This window comes from Helianthus annuus, chromosome 16 (genome assembly GCF_002127325.2).
Source record: "Helianthus annuus cultivar XRQ/B chromosome 16, HanXRQr2.0-SUNRISE, whole genome shotgun sequence".
In the NCBI taxonomy this organism is placed as follows: domain Eukaryota; kingdom Viridiplantae; phylum Streptophyta; class Magnoliopsida; order Asterales; family Asteraceae; genus Helianthus; species Helianthus annuus.
In genome coordinates, this window is record NC_035448.2 from 144,088,916 (window position 1) to 144,108,218 (window position 19,303).

Genomic DNA, 19,303 nt, shown 5'->3' on the forward strand with positions numbered 1-19,303 from the left:
AGTAGTTGTATGATAGGTAGTTTATATGCCTTAGGAAAATGACCAAAATGCCCTTTTCATGCAAAATTGGATTTTAAGCATATGTAACCTAAACTTCTGTCACTTAACTAATTACGCAACATATTTAAACATGTTAGGGCATATAATACTTGTCATAGGACTAGTTAGACGTCTCGAACGCGCGTTTGCGCGAAGGACGCGTTAAAGTAGCATAAGCTACCTTAATGAGTCGTAATGGGTCGAAAGCACTTAGGTTAAATTCCGATTTAGGATGTAGGCTTTGTTAAACCATATCACATGAGTTCCAATACTCATTTGGTTTACGAAACCTCATTCTGTCCGATCTTCCGATTTAGGGGTCGATTATTTATCTAGTGATTCGATTACTAGGTGCTGCTTGATTTCTCTGGTTTACTTGAGATTGTTGAAGTTCTTTAGATTGAGGATACTTCGCACTTCGATGTGAGTACATAGTTCCCCTATTTTACTGTTTTCAATTGTTTTGGGGTGATTCATATGTATTAAACGATTTCGAGGTTTAAACCAATGTCAAGGGGAGAATTCAGTACAAGCACTGCTTATGAGGATCAACTGTTCTGAACCAGTTTTGGCTTTCCTTATCATCTGTTCTTTTGGGCTTGAATGCATGGACCAACACAAGTTTCAAGCAAAATGGATAAGTGTCGGAGAAGTTACGCAGCTTTACTAAAAAGGGCAAAAATGGTTAAATTCTGTAACCCAGACTTGTTAAGTCTTTGTCTGGGTTATCAGCTAATTTTTGAGGCATAACCCAGATGAGTTACCCGGTCATCTAGGTTATCATTCGTGACTCAATTGAGACATAACCCAGATGAATTGTCACTGCCCAGACATTCATCTCACCCTGTCGGTATGCCAACCATAGGCTACGGCAAACATTGATTGTTTCATGTGATTAATTTGGCTGTAAGCTACGGCCACTCAACCGTAGGTTACGGCGAGTTTTTGCTGATTTATGATTTTGATGTTTTTGGCTTTCCAATTTAATTTGTTACGTTATAAACTCTTTATAACTAACGTATTTGATGATTTATGAAATCTAGGTAATGATTTTGAAGTCACGGATGGAGATCAAGCATAGTGAAGAACCGAACACAGTCAAAGATCAAGCTTCTGCATTTTGTTTAGTCATTTCCTAAACTAAACAACGATAACATGTTGAAATGTCCTAATACTTATGAAGTTTTATGAAACTCAAAAATATGTATGGACGTGTATTTGCATTATATATAAATGCCAAAATTTTTATAAACTTTTTAGTTAATTAAGATTGGGTCTTACAAGTTGATATCAGAGCTCAAGGTTAAAGATTAAATATGTTCGATTCCAGGCTTGATCAAGACATCCGGTAAGTTATTATGAATATTAACTGTCTAGAATGGTTAAAAGTGTTGTAAACAACGCATGGGGCTATCGTGTGAACGCACGTTACCTCAAATAAATTGGTAAAAGACCGGTATAATTAGTGAATTATTTGTGTTAACAAGTATTGTAGAAGACCTTGTATTCTAGTACGGGTGCTTATTAATTTCAATGTTACTAATATTTTGTGAATGTTTTAGTTGAAGGACGCTCGCATCTGAAGATGGTGAGAGTTTAATGATTTACTGACATGACGATGGAACAGTCCAAAGTATGACAAGTAAAGCATGCTCATCAAGGACCTAAATCATGTAACGATATCGAATAAAGGTCAAACGACAATGAAAGCCCATTAGGGCAAGTATCTACTAGGTGCACGTTTTAAATTTATTGTATAAATGGTATTATGCAACAAATACATAGTGAATGACGGTTGCATACGGAATATAAAACTTGGGAAACTTGGATAGGATACCTATCCAGGATGATGTTTCAAGAGAAATTAAGTAGAAATACGCACTATTCACAATCGTGAATAACAAAACAATAAAAGAATTCAGATTTAGAAACATGAATGGGATTGACCATCCAAGTAGACATTATTAATAGGATCCTATTGAGAAAAAGTAATGATCACATTAACGAATGCGATTGCATAAAAGTTTTATAAAAAAGAAAACATTTTATATGTTTTGGGGATAAAATGGGTAAAACTAATAATTGTTAAATAACAATTAAATAAGATTTTACCAAACATGAATCGAGGATTTACTTACATGGGAAGTAATGTGATAGTTATGACAAGGTCATACGTACCATGTGTTGATTACTTACCCTGGCCAAGTAAGTAGTGAACACATGATACCATGAACTTCTTATAATGAGTGCATTTACATCCGATATAGTAAAGACGAAGCTAATGGGACGAATTAAAAAGGAACCTAAATGGGTCAAATTAAGAATAAAGTTTGATTGTTCATATGTGATGGATTTCACATGAACAAGTCAAGCGAGTCAAATAAAGAATAAAGTTCGATTGTTCATAAGTGATGGATTTCACACGAACAAGTCAAACGGGTCAAATAAAGAATAAAGTTTGATTATTCATAAGTGATAGATTTACACGAACAAGTCAAACGGGTGAAATTAAGAATAAAGTTTGATTGTTCATAAGTGATGGATTTCACACGAACAAGTCAAAACGTGTCAAATTAAGAATAAAGTTTGATTGTTTATAAGTGATGGACTTCACACGACCAAGTTAAACGGGTCAAATAAAGCATAAAGTTTAATTATTCATAAGTGATGGATTTCACACGAACAAGTCAAACGGGTCAAATAAAGAATAAAGTTCGATTGTTCATAAGTGATGGACTTCACACGAACAAGTCAAACGGGTCAAATAAAGAATAAGGTTTGATTGTTCATAAGTGATGGATTTCGCATGAACAAGTCAAACTGGTCAAATAAAGCATAATGTTTGATAGAAAATGTAAACGCAAGCTGGGTAACGGAAGCGTATTACATTAGAATAACTGATGTGTGTAAAATGCAACATATAAATCACATCAATTAAGGCATAAAACTAACCCTTTTTAAGTACTAATGTTGGAAAAAGAGTGTTTTTGTCTTCCTTTTGTATTTTCAGGATGAAATGAGCTCAAAATCACAAAAGAAGCAAAAAGACAACTAATTCTACCATAAATACAAGAAAAGGGACAAAAGTAGACTGCCCGGACCCTCAACGGCACCTCCCAAAGCAAAGGAGAAGAAACAGAGTCTGAACACGCCCCGTGTCCAGCGAACACGGGGGCGTGCCCAGGAAGCAGCAGAAAAGACAAACCAGTAGAAGCTTCCATTGCCCACCACGGGGCCGTGTCCAGCGGGCACGGGGGCGTGGTGAAAGTACAGCAGGCGCATTAATTGTAATTGCGAATTACAATTAATGAAGAGAGAGAATGTCAGACGGGCACGGGGCCGTGTCCAGCGGACACGGGGCCGTGTCCAGCCTATAAATAGAGGAGCTTGGCTTCATTTTCTCTCATCCCTTGGCACACCACCTCTCTCACACTTCATCCACCACCCACCACCACCATAACACCATCATCCACCACCATCATCCATTGTCCATCGTAGAGTGTGTGAGTCGTCTCGGGATCCAAGATTGATCGTAAGAGTTCTTGACAATCAAGGCCATGTTTGCCTAAGTCTCTTACATCACTTGGTGAAGACAAGTGTTTAGTATAATACTTTTTATTTTTAATCTTTTGCACTTTTTATTTGGTTTTGTATTAATGACTTTAATAACTAGTTACTTATGTTGAAGGTGATCTTTCCTTATCGTTTGTCCGTGGTGTCTTGGCATTATTTTACTGTCTATATAAAATAAAAGATTTTCACCATTCATATCTCCACGGTCTATATGGAGGTATGTTGGCTACCTGGTCGGGGGTTAAGGGAACGGTTTGGTAAGGGTCTTGCCCTTGTTCAGCGTTTAGAGGTCCTGCTTGGGACCTGGGTCAATTTTAGTAGGATCTCCTTCAATGCCCATAGGTATTGGATGGCGGGGATCCAAACTCTTTGACCCCCTCATAAGTTAACTACTATTAATACTATAACCCGGCTATTTAGGACTGTATCCTTGCTGACTCAGACTACTTAGCCGAGGGTAACGTCACCGCCAAAAGCGGGGCCTACCACAATTTGCATTAATAACTTAATTCATTATCTTTCAATAATCCGACCCTTTAGGATTGTATCCTTGCTGACTCAAACTACTGGGTTTAGGGTAACGTCGCCTTCAAAAGAGGGGCCTACTACAATAACTAAGATAATCTCTTAAACAAGTGCAAAAGTGCAAAAATAATCAAAGGTTATACTAATACACGTGTCGGATCCAAGTGATTCATCTTGTCTATCTGTTTTTATTTTATTTTTATTTTCAGCATTTAGTTAGTTTTTATTTTTCTTAGTTTAAAACATTTTTCTAACTTTTTGATTTGATTAGACGTTGAGGATAAACCGGTATTAAAAGCTCTTGTGTCCTTGGACGACCTCGGTATCTTACCAACACTATACTACGTCCACGATGGGTGCACTTGCCCATATGTGTTTTAGTGTTAGTGAATATCGTGTTTTATAAATTTAAAACTTGGATAAAAGTGTAAAAAAAGGGGCTTAAATACTCATCAAAAATATATACACACCGACACACATCAATAACGAGTCCGGGTAATGGGACATGGTTCAATATAAACGAAAACGCAAACCAGGTAACGGGAGCGTTAAAGCATTTGAATAAAGGACTCGGGTGATGAGTTGTAGCAAAAAAAAAGTAAGCACAAACAGGGTAACGGGAGCGTGATACATTAGAATAATGAGCCCGGGTGATGGGACGCAATTTGAGATAAACATAAACGCAAGTCGGGTAACGGAAAGCGTGAAACAAACCGACGCAAAAATGACATCTGAAGTCATAGAAGCGAAAGAGTTATCCGAACGGAAAACGATCTAGTCATGGACTACGATCACGCGAGCGCATGCGGATACCATCAGACGGTGTCTCATCTATGATGAGAAAGGGTGTCTTAGGCAACATACACAAAAATGTGGTGGTTACCACTAAAGATGGTAGTTGTGACTCGGTAGTGATGGGTGGTCAATGTTATTTAACCCTTGCGCCAGGCTTAGGCGCAAGTGATCATCACCCAATTGGGATGAAACGACTAATAGATCTTGCAAGCAAATGTGACACGTACATGACTCATGGGGTCATAGAAACACAAATATTGCCAATACGGATCAAACATGGTCCAAGGGCCATAGTAGAAATACAAAATAAATTAGCCTTCATGGTCAAAATGGCTATGAATGGCGGATAAAAGATAAGACAAGGTAAATGATAGTTGACTTCTTTTAACGATAAATGAGTGTGTTAACACCAAACGTACTTAAAGAATAACTCGGGTTTGGGGTGGTTTACGGGACCAAAATGATCTTCGGGTCACGAATCGAGAGGAATGAACCTTAGAGGTCTCACTTAAAAAGGTGAAAGCCTAAAGAAATAGCCTACGAGGCTAAGTGAAAGGGGCTTATGGGTTACTTAGACAAAGCGAGGGAATCGGTTACGAATCCCCGCATAAAATAATAACAATAAAGAAGAAATGCTCGGTTACCAATTGCTTGATACGAGTAATTATCATAAGCTAAAGAGAAAACGTTAAACTAAATTCAGATTTAGTTAGAAATAACGTTTTAACAAATATAAATAGTATGAGAGGAATTGGAAAACGATTAATATTAAAAGAACAGGTCTTGACACCAATAGTTGCAAGACGATAAATCCGAAAAGAAAATTTTCGAAAACGAAAAGATTGATATGAACTTAAACATGACGTGATACAATCACGACCAAGAAAAACATAACATGGTATATGACTCCATTGTATCACGAGCTGCGGAACTGGGGGTCATAAACACTTGTCAGCCTCGGGAAGGCAATGTGGGTATACCTGAGCGATGGGGTACAAGGTAACCACTGATAAGTCTAACGGGCAAGACCAGTCAAGGTTAAGTTTAAATTTAAAACTTGTTTAATATACTTATCTTTATAGGATTAGCATGAAATAAATATGATGATTGACTCATATGACCGAGTAGATTATGAAGTGGGTTTTGATAATAAGATTAAGTTGAGGATATACTTATGTTTAAAATCATCATGGATGGTAGTAATAGGAAGATACTTAAACAATTTATGAGTTTGAGTATATGTTCATAGTTGCCATGAAATGGGTTTTGTATGTTATGACGAAATTGATGTTATATTCATGTTAATAGATGCTTGAAATCATGTTATCTACTAGTTGTATGTAGAACTTGATTATATTAGGTATTCGGATGAATGTCTAGTAATATGATAAAATGGGTTTTACATAGAGATGAAAACCCATAGTTCTAGCACAATGAATGGATAAATTAGCATTGATAATTAGGAGCTAAGATAACTTGATGTTAATGATCGCTCGAACTTGTCAAAGTGAAAGAAATGATATGAATTTGGTTGGGAATCTAGTTAAAATGGTAGCTTAAAAATAACGCCTACCAGGTATTTGACGTATTGCCTAAATGAGTTGTTGAACTTATTTATGCATTAACACATGTTAATAGGCAGTTGACTTTTTAAAAGTCAAACTGACCTATAATAAGATCAAATGGTAATTTTGATGTAAAATGCGTAAGGTGGGAGCAATTTAAATGATTGCTAATTTAACCATCTCGCGAATGATAAAATAATTGTTTAACGCTTAGCAAGCAAGGTGGAAGCTTGGGAAGAAGCGAGTCAAACGGATCAAACACGTGGAAAAGCATAATTGGATGCAAGGTAAGTAAAGCTTACACCCTTCTAGTAGAACACCTACTTATTGTATTGGTTATGAACAAGGTAAATTAGTATTTGAAATATGATGTTCCGACGCGGAATGATACGGGTCGAAACAAGTGAAAATGGTAAGAAACCATTTTTGATGGTAAAAAGGGTAAAACGGTAATTTGTTCATGTGATGACGAATAAACAAAGAGTTTTGAAAAGTTACCTTATGGTGTAGTTCATAATGGGTAAAAAGGGTAAAATAGTAATCTGGTCACGAGTTGACGGATAAATAATGAGTTTTGAAAAAGATACCCTATGGCATAAGCCATAATGGGTCAAATGAATTAAGAAACGAATTTTTAGTAAAATGATCATATGGTGCAAGCGGTAACGGGCTAAATGAGGGAGATGACAAATAATTACCATCTCACAATAATAAAATGGTCATTTAGGCCAAAGAGGTCAAAAGGTGATGTTATCATCATTTGACAATAATGACTAATGGTCGCTTGCCGAGTTTTGTGCCACAGGAAGGATAGCGTATGGCTTGCATTTCTATTAATTAGCAATTAATAGTGCAAGGTATTAAAACGGGTCAATGCTAAAACCTGAGTCAGGTATGTGTAATGGGTCAAACTCTCAATGAGGACTTAAGGTCCGATGAGAACTAATCGAGTCATGAGTGGGCTTTGGATTACCTAAAGTGATGTATATCTAATAATTTGAAATCTGAGAACATCATGTTCTTAGGAATTCAATGATTTAAATAGAACAACGGTTTAAGGTGCTCATTTGATCAAAATATGCATTTAAAAGTCCTTCGTGGTAAAAAGGACTATGTTAACCAATACGCCCTCAGATTACAAACTGGGAAAACAACCCTTAAGGGTGGTTTAAATATGAGTTTTATAAATTGAACAATCTTTCTGGTAATATAAAGTGGAAGGTTTAAATCAATTTGGCTTAATAATACATAATGAGTAAATTTCGTAAAAGTGGCAAACTCTAAGGTAGAATGAGAATATAATGATTTTTCCTATTATAATCCATCACAATTGAAGTTGTGGATAAATTAAGTTTAAGTGGGAATAAGAGATGTGAAGGGATGTGGATAAATTAAGTTTAAGTGCTTAGATCCATAACGGGTCAAAATAAAAATGCGCTTAAACCAGGTAATGGTTACGTAATTCATAAAAGTTATGAATCCATGTCAAGGATTTTGGGTTAATTATGTGGGTAAACATTTTACGGTCATTTTGAAACAAGTTTCAAGCTAAACGTATAAGTATCGGAGAAGTTACGCAGCTTTTACTAAAAAGGACAAAAATGGTTAAGTTCTGTAACCCAGACTTGTTAAATCTTTGTCTGGGTTATTAGTTAATTTTTGAGGCATAACCCAGATGATTTACCTGGTCATCTTGGTTATCAGTCGTGACTCAATTGAGACATAACCTAGATGAATTGTCACAGCCCAGACATTCATCTCACCATGTCGGTATGCCAGCTATAGGCTACGGCAGGTATTGACTGTTTCGTGTGAATAATTTGGCCGTAAACTACGGCCACTCAAACGTAGGTTACATCGGGTTTTTGCTGATTTATGATTTTGATGTTTTTGGCCTTCGAATTTAATTTGTTACGTTATACACTCTTTATAACTAACATATTTGATGATTTATGAAATCTAGGTAATGATTTTGAAGTTACAGATTGCAATCAAGCATAGTGAAGAACCGATCACAGTCAAAGATGAAACTTCTGCATTTTGTTTAGTCGTTTCCGAAAGTGAACAACGATAACATGTTGAAATATCCTAACACTTATGACGTTTTATGAAACTCAAAAATATATATGGACGTGTATTTGCATTATATATATAAATGCAAAAATTTTTATAATCTTTTTAGTTAATTAAGACTGGGTCTTACAAGTTGATGGTTAAGTATAGAGGATTGAAGAAATCGAAGGAGAGAGGTTGTACGACGAAAGAACGGATCAGTGAGATGCCACCGTGTGCTGCGAGAAAATGGATTCTATCTACCGTGGTGTTACTTGGTATACAGGATTAATCGGTGATTTTGATTTTCGTGTTTATTGGTTTATGCGAGTATCTATTTGAATTTGATTCTGTGAACGTGTAACAGAATGTGGTCAATTTTGTGTGATTTTTGGTGTAAGTGTGACTGGAATTAGAGATTCGTTAGTTCATTATCTAGTGATGTAATGAACAGAGCTATGGCGGTGGTGAACGAAAAGCTATGGTGGTGGTGCACGGAGCTATGGCGGTGTTGCGGCGGCGGATTTATGGACGACGACGGATTTATGGACAGGTGGATATGTGTGTGTATATATATAGAGAGAGTTTGTAGAGAGAGAGAGAGGGAGAGATTTAAGGGAAAGAGATGGGTTTTGGATTATTTATTTTAGTGTTGAGGCTAAAATGACCAAAATACCCTCGCATGGGTCTATTTGGTCAGATTTAACCATGAAAACTAACTAAGTTATGGCTAAAGGACATAACGTGTAAGGGTTTGCAAACATTGAGTACGTTTTTTATACTTTTTGGAGACAGCGGGCACACTTTGCAATCTAGTGTTAACATAAAGTACGAGTTTTGTAATTTACTTAAAAAGAAAAGATTTCACAAAAAAACAAGAATTGGCTACAAATGATATTGAGCGTGCCATTTGGAGTTTTAAAAATAAGATGGGGTATCATCGCACGACGGGCACAATCATTGGAAAGACGTTTATTAAGAGACATTATGTACACTTGTATCATACTCTATTTTTTATGATATTGGAGGAAAAGGGGAAAATGATTTGTCAAAATTACGAAGAAGGTGCTGAACAACCTGAAGATTCGATGAGAAACTTGCTTAGAAGCAATAAATGCAACACTCTACACGGACTTAGTAGACCATCTTTGGTCAGATCGGGTTGAAGATGCTATGGATGCCGATGATGAAGATTATTTTTTATATTTTCGTTTGCATGTTTTAATTTTAATTGGCCTTTTTTAAGTTGTTCGAATATTAATGTATTAACTTATTTGTATTTTAATGAAATTTTATGTTAGTTAATATAAATTTAATTGTTTTTCATTTTTTTATAATATATTGTTATACTTATTTAATTATTATTGTAAATTAGTTTATATAAAAATAAGATTTAAATAAATTGGTAATGCTTAAAAAATAATTGCGAAGGGGTGATGTGGAGTGAATATGGTGTTAGTGAAAGAAAGTAGGGTGCTGATGTGTCAGTGAGGTGACATTTACTTATTGGTATGGTGACCTACAGGACGGGAGTTTTGATGCGCTACAGGATAGTCATGCGGGTAATCCTCTTCTGCCACGTGAGGCTGGTGAGAACGTCCGGGAAGCATCACTTATATAGCCTGGGCATAAAGAAACTGGAAAAGGTTTCTTAAGCAAAGTTGCTGAGAGTGATATGGAATGAAAGGACGTAAAACGATAGCGTATAGCCTTATATGTTTTGTATCCGTTTTGATTCATGGTGTTTTGAATCCGTTTAGATTTGTATATATACATGCAATGTGACATCAGCCACTGATTGGTTCCACTGCCCATCTAATGATCTAAACTAATCAGAGTAATCGATAGAAAAAAATTAACTTGTAACTATGGAGTTATATCTTAAAATCGATGCCAATCGATCAAATAAAATGATTAGCATAAAACGAAATGGTCAAATGTGTATAATAGACTCAAACATTGCCCCTCGTGTATATTTTTAAAGATTACAACCAGCTAATAAAAACACACGTGCTCAACGTGGGATGCTTGTTATGTATGTGTTAGTTTTGGTTATTGAAATGTGTGTTTTGGTTTTATTGAGATGCCATTGTCTATATATACAGTTCAAAATAACTCACAACCACATAACCTAAGTAGGCTGTTTAAGTTTAATTATTTGTGAATACCAAATGGCCGGAACAAAGTCTTTCATCTCTTTTTCTCAAGGGGGGAAGAGTATACTAAACACTGATCCCATCTACCCTATTACCCAATGTATTAGTGTGTGTGGGAAAAGAACAACACTAAGTGTGCCAACGTCCTTTTCCTCTTGCAAGAAGAATTCGAAAAGTACTCTAAGGGTTGCAAGAGCTACATTGGCTATGGATTTCCTGGAGGAGGAAGTTAAGGTTGAAGTCTCCTCGATTTTGAAGGTAACAGCAACAGTTACCGTGAAGATAAGCAACGACGTCTCATTGGTAAAGATCCCATGGCCATATTCACAAAATGATATGGAGCCTGTGGAAAAGGGTGTCCGTTTTCGACTTGTTAGCACTGAATTAGATCCAAGTATGTAATTACATGGGTTCATTTTTAATATTTTGTTTATGTTTGTTTTAGATATATGTATGTATTGTAAATTTGTGCATGAAAGGTACCATGAAGCCAAAGGTGAGCAAGGAATGTGTAAAAGATTGGAGCAAATGTCCTACTCGCAAAGCTATCGGTACCGGGTGTTTCAGTTTTGAAGTTGAGCTGGTAATTGATGCAGACTTTGGAGAACCAGGGGCCATCCTAGTGGGAAACAATTATGAAAAGGAATTGTATGTGGAGACCATCTCTCTGGATGGTTTTGTCCATTTTTCATGCAAATCTTGGGTTCAACCAGCTCACATTAGCAAAGAAAAAAGGATATTCTTTTCCAACAAGGTGCATATAGCATCATTCACCTAGTTCATTTAGATTCTAAATTACACTTTATAACTTAATTGGAGCCATTTAATTAGTAACAAAAATGATAATGCGACTCCAACTAACTTGTTAAGTAAGGGTGAAGGGAGTGGTTACCTATTTGGAATAGGTAAACTCCTCATTCACCCAATCAAACAGTGCCACGTCAATTCACCTAAATTGTTTACCTAATGCTCAAAAACGTTGGCGGTGGTTTACCTAATGGGGTTTAGGCAAACTATTTAAAAAAAAAGGAAAAACGTGTGATTGGTTGAGAAGAAATGGACCCCACCACACACCCTCCCTCTCCCCCCTGTCCCTCCCTCTCACCGAGTCGGTAAAGGTTCACCGATCATCCATGTTTGCCTAGCGGTAAACACAGACGGCGGCGATGTTACCGCTCGGTAAACCGCTTTGACGTTGTGTTTATCGATCCACTCTGTTCACCCTAAGCAATATTAATGTGGATGCTATTACAAAGACATTTTGATGTACATATGCTAGCTTGACAGTTTATGCAAATATCTATTCTTGATGTCATAAAAACCATATATATATAAAGTGATAAAATCAACTTACTGTGATAGAAACCATATATATATAAAGTGATAAAATCAATAGTAATGAACGACAAATAACTCAATATTAAAATAAAATACATGCCCAAAGTCCTTGCCACATTTGGAATTGTGCACACATGGCATGCCAAAGTCTAATTTCTTATGCCATCTACATAACTAACAAAAGTATATGTAGTGACAATTTACATAACTAATAAAGATGGTTAAATGACTTATGTATTCTTGGGTTTAATAGGCATACTTACCAAGTCAAACACCTATGGGGTTGAAATTCTTGAGAACTAAGGAGCTCAAATATAAGAGAGGTGATGGAAATGGACAAAGATTGCCTTCCGACAGGATATATGATTATGACACTTATAATGATCTTGGAAATCCTGATAAAGGACCTGAATATGCAAGGCCAACACTAGGAGGTGAAACAAACCCACATCCCAGACGTTGTCGCACAGGACGTCCCTCCACGATTGCTGGTCGGATTCTTTTCTTTTCTAATCCTACTATTAGTTCATTTGAAGTAATGTAACATGCTACTCATGAAAACACACAAAAATTAATATAATTCAGCAATATTATGCAGATGTAACTAGTGAAATACCAGTGAATACCTTGATTTCTTCAACATATGTGCCACGAGATGAAGCTATGGAGGGGACTAGGCGCAATGATATCCAGATGGGAATTTGGAAGGGAGTGCTGCACAACATTCCACCCATGGTGGCCACCTTCTGCAATGAGAATGATGTTTGTATGGACTTCGCAGATCTTACTCGTCTTTATAGGAGTAGATCAGAAGCAGAGATAAATGTAAATATGCATGGACTATTAAAGTTTTTGGATATAAGTGGATCTATTGAAGAAATATTCAAGTTTGAGACTCCAAAAAACTTGTCCTGTAAGTGTCACCCTAATCAAAAAAACATCTTTCTAACAAATTGTATATATTTTTTCTCTATATATAAAGCATTATAATAAAACATCATTGACATTATAGGTGTAACAAGCTATGAACAAGATGATCATGAACTTGGCCGCCAAACACTTGCTGGGATGAACCCTATTAGCATAGAAAAGTTGAAGGTAAACATATATTAAGTACTTTAGTTATTATAACTTCACACCATTTAAATTTGCTTCTACAGGTATATCCCCCTGTGAGCAAACTTGATCCATCGATATACGGCCCACCAGAATCAGATCTTAAAGAGGAACATATCATAGGCCACCTCAATGGAATGTCTGTACAACAGGTATAGCAGCTGCCAATAGTTAATAATATATGAGCACAAAAAAAAAATTAATACACCAAGTGTTGGGTTTTTTGTTTAGATTTCAAACATTTTTTTTTTTTTTTTTTTTGCTTTCAGGCCTTGGATGAAAACAAGCTTTTCATATTAGATTACCATGACATTTACCTACCATTTTTGGAGAAGATAAATACTCAAGAAGACAGAAAAGCATATGCAACCCGTACAATCTTCTTCTTGACAACAATGGGAACTCTAAAGCCCATTGCAATCGAGCTTAGCCTTCCTCCTATTGACACCAATATCCCTTCAAAACAAGTTCTCACTCCTCCAGTTGATGCAACCACCAATTGGTTGTGGAGACTAGGCAAAGCTCATGTATGCTCTAATGACAATGGTGTTCACCAACTTGTCCATCATTGGTAAGTCACATGTATTTGTTGAGTTTGCACACTTACTCAGATAGGATCCAAAGTGTTTAGTTATCCCTAATCTATATTCCTAAATGCTCATTATATGTATGAAAGTAATAAAATATGTTGGCTACCAAAATGGCAAACAAATAAATGACTATGATTTGGTGTAACTGATATATAGGTTACGAGTTCATGCGTGTATGGAACCATTCATAATAGCCACTCACCGAAACTTGAGCATAATGCATCCGATTTTCAAGCTTTTGAGTCACCACATGGAACATGCACTTGCAATAAATGCGATGGCCCGTGAGAGTCTTATATCCGCAAACGGGATTATAGAATGTGGCTTTTCTTCTGGAAAATATAGCACGGAGATGATAAGTGCTGCCTATCGTGACTGGTGGCGCTTCGACTTAGAAGGCCTTCCTGCAGATTTGATACGAAGGTACGAATACAAAGCCACTAAACCAAAACTGAAATATGCAAATAAAGTAGAATAATAAATGTCTTAACCTGTTGTTTTATATTACACATATAAAATTAATATATTGATGCCAAGATTATGACTTCATCAATATATGCAAACAAGACAGAATAATGATGATAGCTTAAAAATTGTCTATAACATTGTTACATGACTTTGGTTGTAGAGGAATGGCAGTATGTGATGAGACAAAGCCCCATGGTCTGAGACTCCTCATTGAAGACTACCCATATGCCAATGACGGGCTCCTTATTTGGTCTGCAATTCAAGAGTTGGTGAACACATATGTTAATCACTACTACCCAGATGAAAATGCTGTTATATCTGACAAAGAACTACAATCATGGTATAGTGAAGCCATTAATGTGGGGCATGCTGATCTTCGTGAAGCTAATTGGTGGCCTAAACTAAGCAATCCTGACAGTCTTACCAAGATATTGACCATTCTAATATGGACTGCTTCAGCACAACATGCGGCACTTAACTTTGGGCAGTACCACTATGGTGCATATGTTCCGAATAGGCCACCACTTATGCAAAAACTTATACCCCAACCACATGATGATGAGTATGCAAGTTTCATGGCTGATCCACAGGGCTATTTTCTTGCATCCTTGCCTAGTTTATTTGATTCAACAAAATACATGGCTGTAATTGATATTATCTCAGCACACTCGCACGAGGAGGTGTATCTTGGGGAGATTAAGGATGCATACACTAGGTGGCCAGGTGAACCAGATATTATTGATGCATTCTACAGATTTTCGGTGAATGTTAAAAAAATTGAAAATGAGATACATAGAAGGAATGTTGATCCAAGGCTTAGGAACAGATGTGGTGCTGGTGTTCCACCTTACGAGCTGCTCATACCAACTTCAGAACCTGGGGTTACTGGAAGAGGTGTACCAAACAGTATAACAATATGATAAAATGCTGGTATCATTAAATCCAGTGCAGCATAACGATATGATAAAATACTAGCATTTGTTTTATCATTAAATCCAGTGCTCCCTGAAAGTTTCGGTCCGATGTCTTTCTTTGAATAGAATAGACGCGCACCTAATACATTTCTGATTTACGAGTAGGAAATGAGCTCACGTAGATCATAAGTAGAGTGAGTGGTTACTAATATCTAACTCTTGTACAAGACTGTTTCTGCATATACATATATAAAATTGTTTCTGCATATACATATACACTCATGTTAGAATGTTATAAACATAATTTCGTATTTATGTTATGTATTAAACCTAGGATATATGTATACCTATATGTATGTGTGTAATAATTTGAAGAGGTGTGACTGATGGTTGGCACCGGTCTCGAATGGCGGTTATTCCCGCCAAAATTCAACTGCCATCCCAACCGTTTCTCCTCTCAGTGTATTTATGTCTATTGCCGGGAACATTACTCGGTACCAAGACAATTTAACTGTCACACCCCAACCGATGGCGGAATCATCGGGGCATGGCACTGAGCGAAACAGATTGTCCAGAAGTTTCCATCAACTATCTATATAATCCAGTTAAAGATACGTCCCATACCGTATCCCGAATAAACAAATACATTATTACAGATAACATCCAAACAAGTAATTCTGTTCCGACAACTCAGATATAATTTAATACAAAACATAAATATTGTTCAAAGGCTCCTAAAGACCCAGCCTAACAAGATCTACAGACAACTATGCTCTAGTTGCTCTTTTCTGACAGACAATTATTTGTTGGGGGCCTCTGGAGCTTTATTCTAGCCTCGCTTTCCTAGCAAGCAAACATCTTAAACACCTGTCACATACGTTAAAATACAGTCAATACATAAATGTAAAGGTGAGCATACAAGTTTGATACAGCATATAGAGTTCGAATAGTTTACGCATAACCAGCACGTACACAGAGGAAAACGAAGCATGTTAATTATCGACATGGATCTATCGATACCAATGACTGCGGGTTGACCGTCCGAGATGGTTCGCAATACATGATTACCACCGTAATCCATGCAAGTAATTGTCCTTAACAACCCCCGTGTGAACGGGTGCTGAGTCCAAACTATAGTACTATGTCGTTAAGGCAGGTAGACAGCATTCCACGTGTAAACACAATCAACAAGCATTCATTTAGTCACGTAATACATGCGAATCGGTTAGCGTTCAAATAATTGAGTAGTGCGTTCGATAGTGATTTTGATAAGTAACGTATGTAACACCCAAAAGTGCTAAAAGCAAAAAGGGATCGAGTATACTCACAGCGATTGATTGATGGATTGAAGGGAGCGCTTGAGAGTAGGGTTAGCCTGAACAGTTCGATAGCACAACGATGAATACACGAATAATGGAAACAAGTGTAAGTGGGTCGAACAGTCTGGTCGATCGAACGGCAGGTTCGATCGAGTGGGTTGTTCGTTCGGCTGGACAATCCGCTCGGACAGCCTGCTCGATCGGCCGGCAGGCTCGATCGGTTGGACTGTTCGAGTGGGTTGTTTCTTCCTTTGAGTAGGATGTGTTTGTGTATGATGGTTTGAACTTTTGAAGTTTTCGTTGTAGCATTTGAGAACACTGAAGTGTTCTTACCTTCCAGATCGATCGATCGAACGGTCTGTTCGATCGGTCGGCTTATCCGATCGGTTAGGAACTTCAGTAGTAGTCCTCATCAGGTTGTCACTCGATCGAGCAGCATATCCGATCGAACAACCTGTTCGTTCTGATAGCATGTTCGATCGGGTGGCACCCCAATGCGTCGAACGAGTTTGAAAATCGATTACGTGTTGAAGCATAGTATCTCATGATCCGAGGAGTAATGTTACCAAACAGCTTGTTCGATCGAACATCACCTCGTTCAATACCATACTTCATGAATTTGTCAAAGTGTGGGGTCACATGCTAGTCGATCGGCTGGCCTGGTCGATCGGCTGACAAGTCCGATCGGTTGGGCTGTTCGTTCGAACAGCCTAACCGTTCGGTCAGCATCCTGACCTGGTCGGCCTGTTCGTCTAACACTTGACCGTTCTGATTATTTGACGTTATATCGAGGTAGTTTGACAACGAATTGAACCATGACACTTTAGTTCTTACTTGTTTCTCCTGCTCGGACAGGAATCACCCAAGTCCGGCCGGTGAACGGTTCGAAACGTCGGTTTAACGTTTAATCTGAAGTCGGTGAACCTCGTAGGTAGAACACGAATCTTGAATCACACAACCATTAGAATGATTAGTGAGTTGGCTCAAGCTCCTTTTCTACCGGTGTGAAGGCATTGAGTGTAAAAGAGTTGAAAGAAAGTTGGAAATCCTCCTTTCAATCCTTTACATCATGTAAATGTTTAGATCTCTGATAGATCTTGACTTGTTTATGTGGAAATCGGTTAGATCCGAGCTATTCATGGCGGATTGAGGCCAAAACATGATGTTCTTGAAGAACACCATGATGACATCATCCTAGAATGCTTAGATCTTGATGATTTCACGGTTAGAAATCAAGATTTGCAAGATAGAAAGGTGTAGGAGCATGTTTTGATTAGGAAAGTACAAGATTTAGGTTGGAAACTTACCGAAATCGGAAGAAATCTGAGGAAAAAGGAGGAGCACGAGCTGGTCGGTCAGAACTTTCCAAAAGTGGTAAAGAGTGACAATGACAGCCCTATTTATAGGCTCCAAAAGAGGAAAGGACTGGCCGATCGGCCAGGCTTCCCGATCGGACAGCCTGCTCGATCGGACAGTCCGTCCGATCGGCTGGGCTGTTCGATCCGCTGACAGCCTGATCGATCAACAGCCTTGTTCGAGTGTTCGGTGCAACGATTTTCAATATTTCGATTTCGATTGAAGACGAGCACGATAGAGTTTCCTATTCAAATTACTTTCAGTCCCAACCACTATATCTAACATACAATCATCTATATTTTACCCCATCCTTACGTTACCATTCGTCGTAGTTCGATTTCGATTGTATTCGATTTGAGTTTCGAGTTTCGATTGATTCGATTGAGTAACACACCAAACATGAGTAACACACCAAACATAAGGCACACACACACGTATACAACAACCAAAGTTCGCATAATTCGAGATTCGAGTTCGATGATAGTTAGATCGGTTTGATTATAGATTAGTTAACTTTATCGCATTGTTACTTCCTACTATTCGCAGTCGTAAGTCGGTTCGCGTAGATAAAACATTCGATTACCTCAGTTCTTCCTGATTACAACACTTACTCCACATAATACAAATAAAACTGAAAATAGACTAATCATAGTCAAAGAAAGTCATAGTTGACTTGGACTTTGACTTTGACATTCGAAAACACAGGGTGTTACATTAACCGCCTTTAATTGTCCACTTTAATACTACACTATTGACTTATTATCGATTCATTATCAATCTGTTTTGATATCATGAATTCAAATCTATATGGTAATTCCGCTGCATCACAATCTGATGGCCAACAAAGTGGTATCAGAGCGCCAGGTTATTCCGATCTTAGGGCAACATCTACAACAGTTCCGTGTCAACACTGTGCAGACGAAAAAAGGGAAAGAAGATGGCTAATGAAACGTTGTTACTATTGTAACAACCCAGGCCATCAGGTTTCAAATTGTAAAAGGAAAGAGGATGATGAAGAATCCCAACTAATACGTCTTGCTATTAACACCGGGGTGCAACAACGGGATGTCGAGAATGAAGATCTCAGAAGAAGTCAGAAACAAGAATTTCTAGTGGCCGGAACCGGCGGGGGTTTTTGGTCGGATATGTGGTATGTCAGTAAAACTCTAAAACATCATTTCTCTGGAAATTTAAACATGTTTAAGCGCATTAAGAGTATGAATGGTGTAGAGACAAACACGGGTGAGAATCAGTTTTACTTTATAAGGGGTATCGGGGTTGTGGATATTATTTCAGGGGTTGAAAAAGTTCGTGTTCAAAGTGTATTTTACTCACAAGACATTGATAGGAATGTATTAAGTTATGATCAGTTAATCACTCAGGGTTTTACGGTAAAATTCACTGGGGATAAGTGTAAAATGTATCCTACCTTTAGTGTTCCCCTAAACAATAATATAAGTGCAAAAACTGGATTAACAAAAGAAGAAGAAATGGGTG

The 19,303-nt window shown here is 37.4% G+C and overlaps 1 protein-coding gene across 1 annotated transcript; it reads left to right on the plus strand.

Moving 5' to 3' along the window:
• Window positions 1-10,677: 10,677 nt before the first annotated feature.
• LOC110883872 (lipoxygenase 3, chloroplastic) lies at window positions 10,678-15,410 on the plus strand. Its single transcript, XM_022131526.2, has 9 exons — window positions 10,678-11,099; window positions 11,185-11,459; window positions 12,297-12,534; window positions 12,642-12,956; window positions 13,056-13,141; window positions 13,204-13,311; window positions 13,429-13,730; window positions 13,906-14,172; window positions 14,378-15,410. The coding sequence occupies exons 1-9, from the start codon at window positions 10,721-10,723 to the stop codon at window positions 15,135-15,137; spliced, it is 2,730 nt and encodes a 909-aa protein (XP_021987218.1). The 5' UTR covers window positions 10,678-10,720; the 3' UTR covers window positions 15,138-15,410.
• Window positions 15,411-19,303: the final 3,893 nt, after the last annotated feature.

Excerpts from the sequence above, each read along its gene's own strand:
- LOC110883872 (XM_022131526.2), top strand. The coding sequence starts at position 10,721 with ATGGCCGGAACAAAGTCTTTCATCTCTTTTTCTCAAGGGGGGAAGAGT. Across the intron at positions 11,460-12,296 it reads GGATATTCTTTTCCAACAAG|GCATACTTACCAAGTCAAAC; the intron begins GTGCATATAGCA and ends TGGGTTTAATAG. Across the intron at positions 14,173-14,377 it reads CCTGCAGATTTGATACGAAG|AGGAATGGCAGTATGTGATG; the intron begins GTACGAATACAA and ends CTTTGGTTGTAG.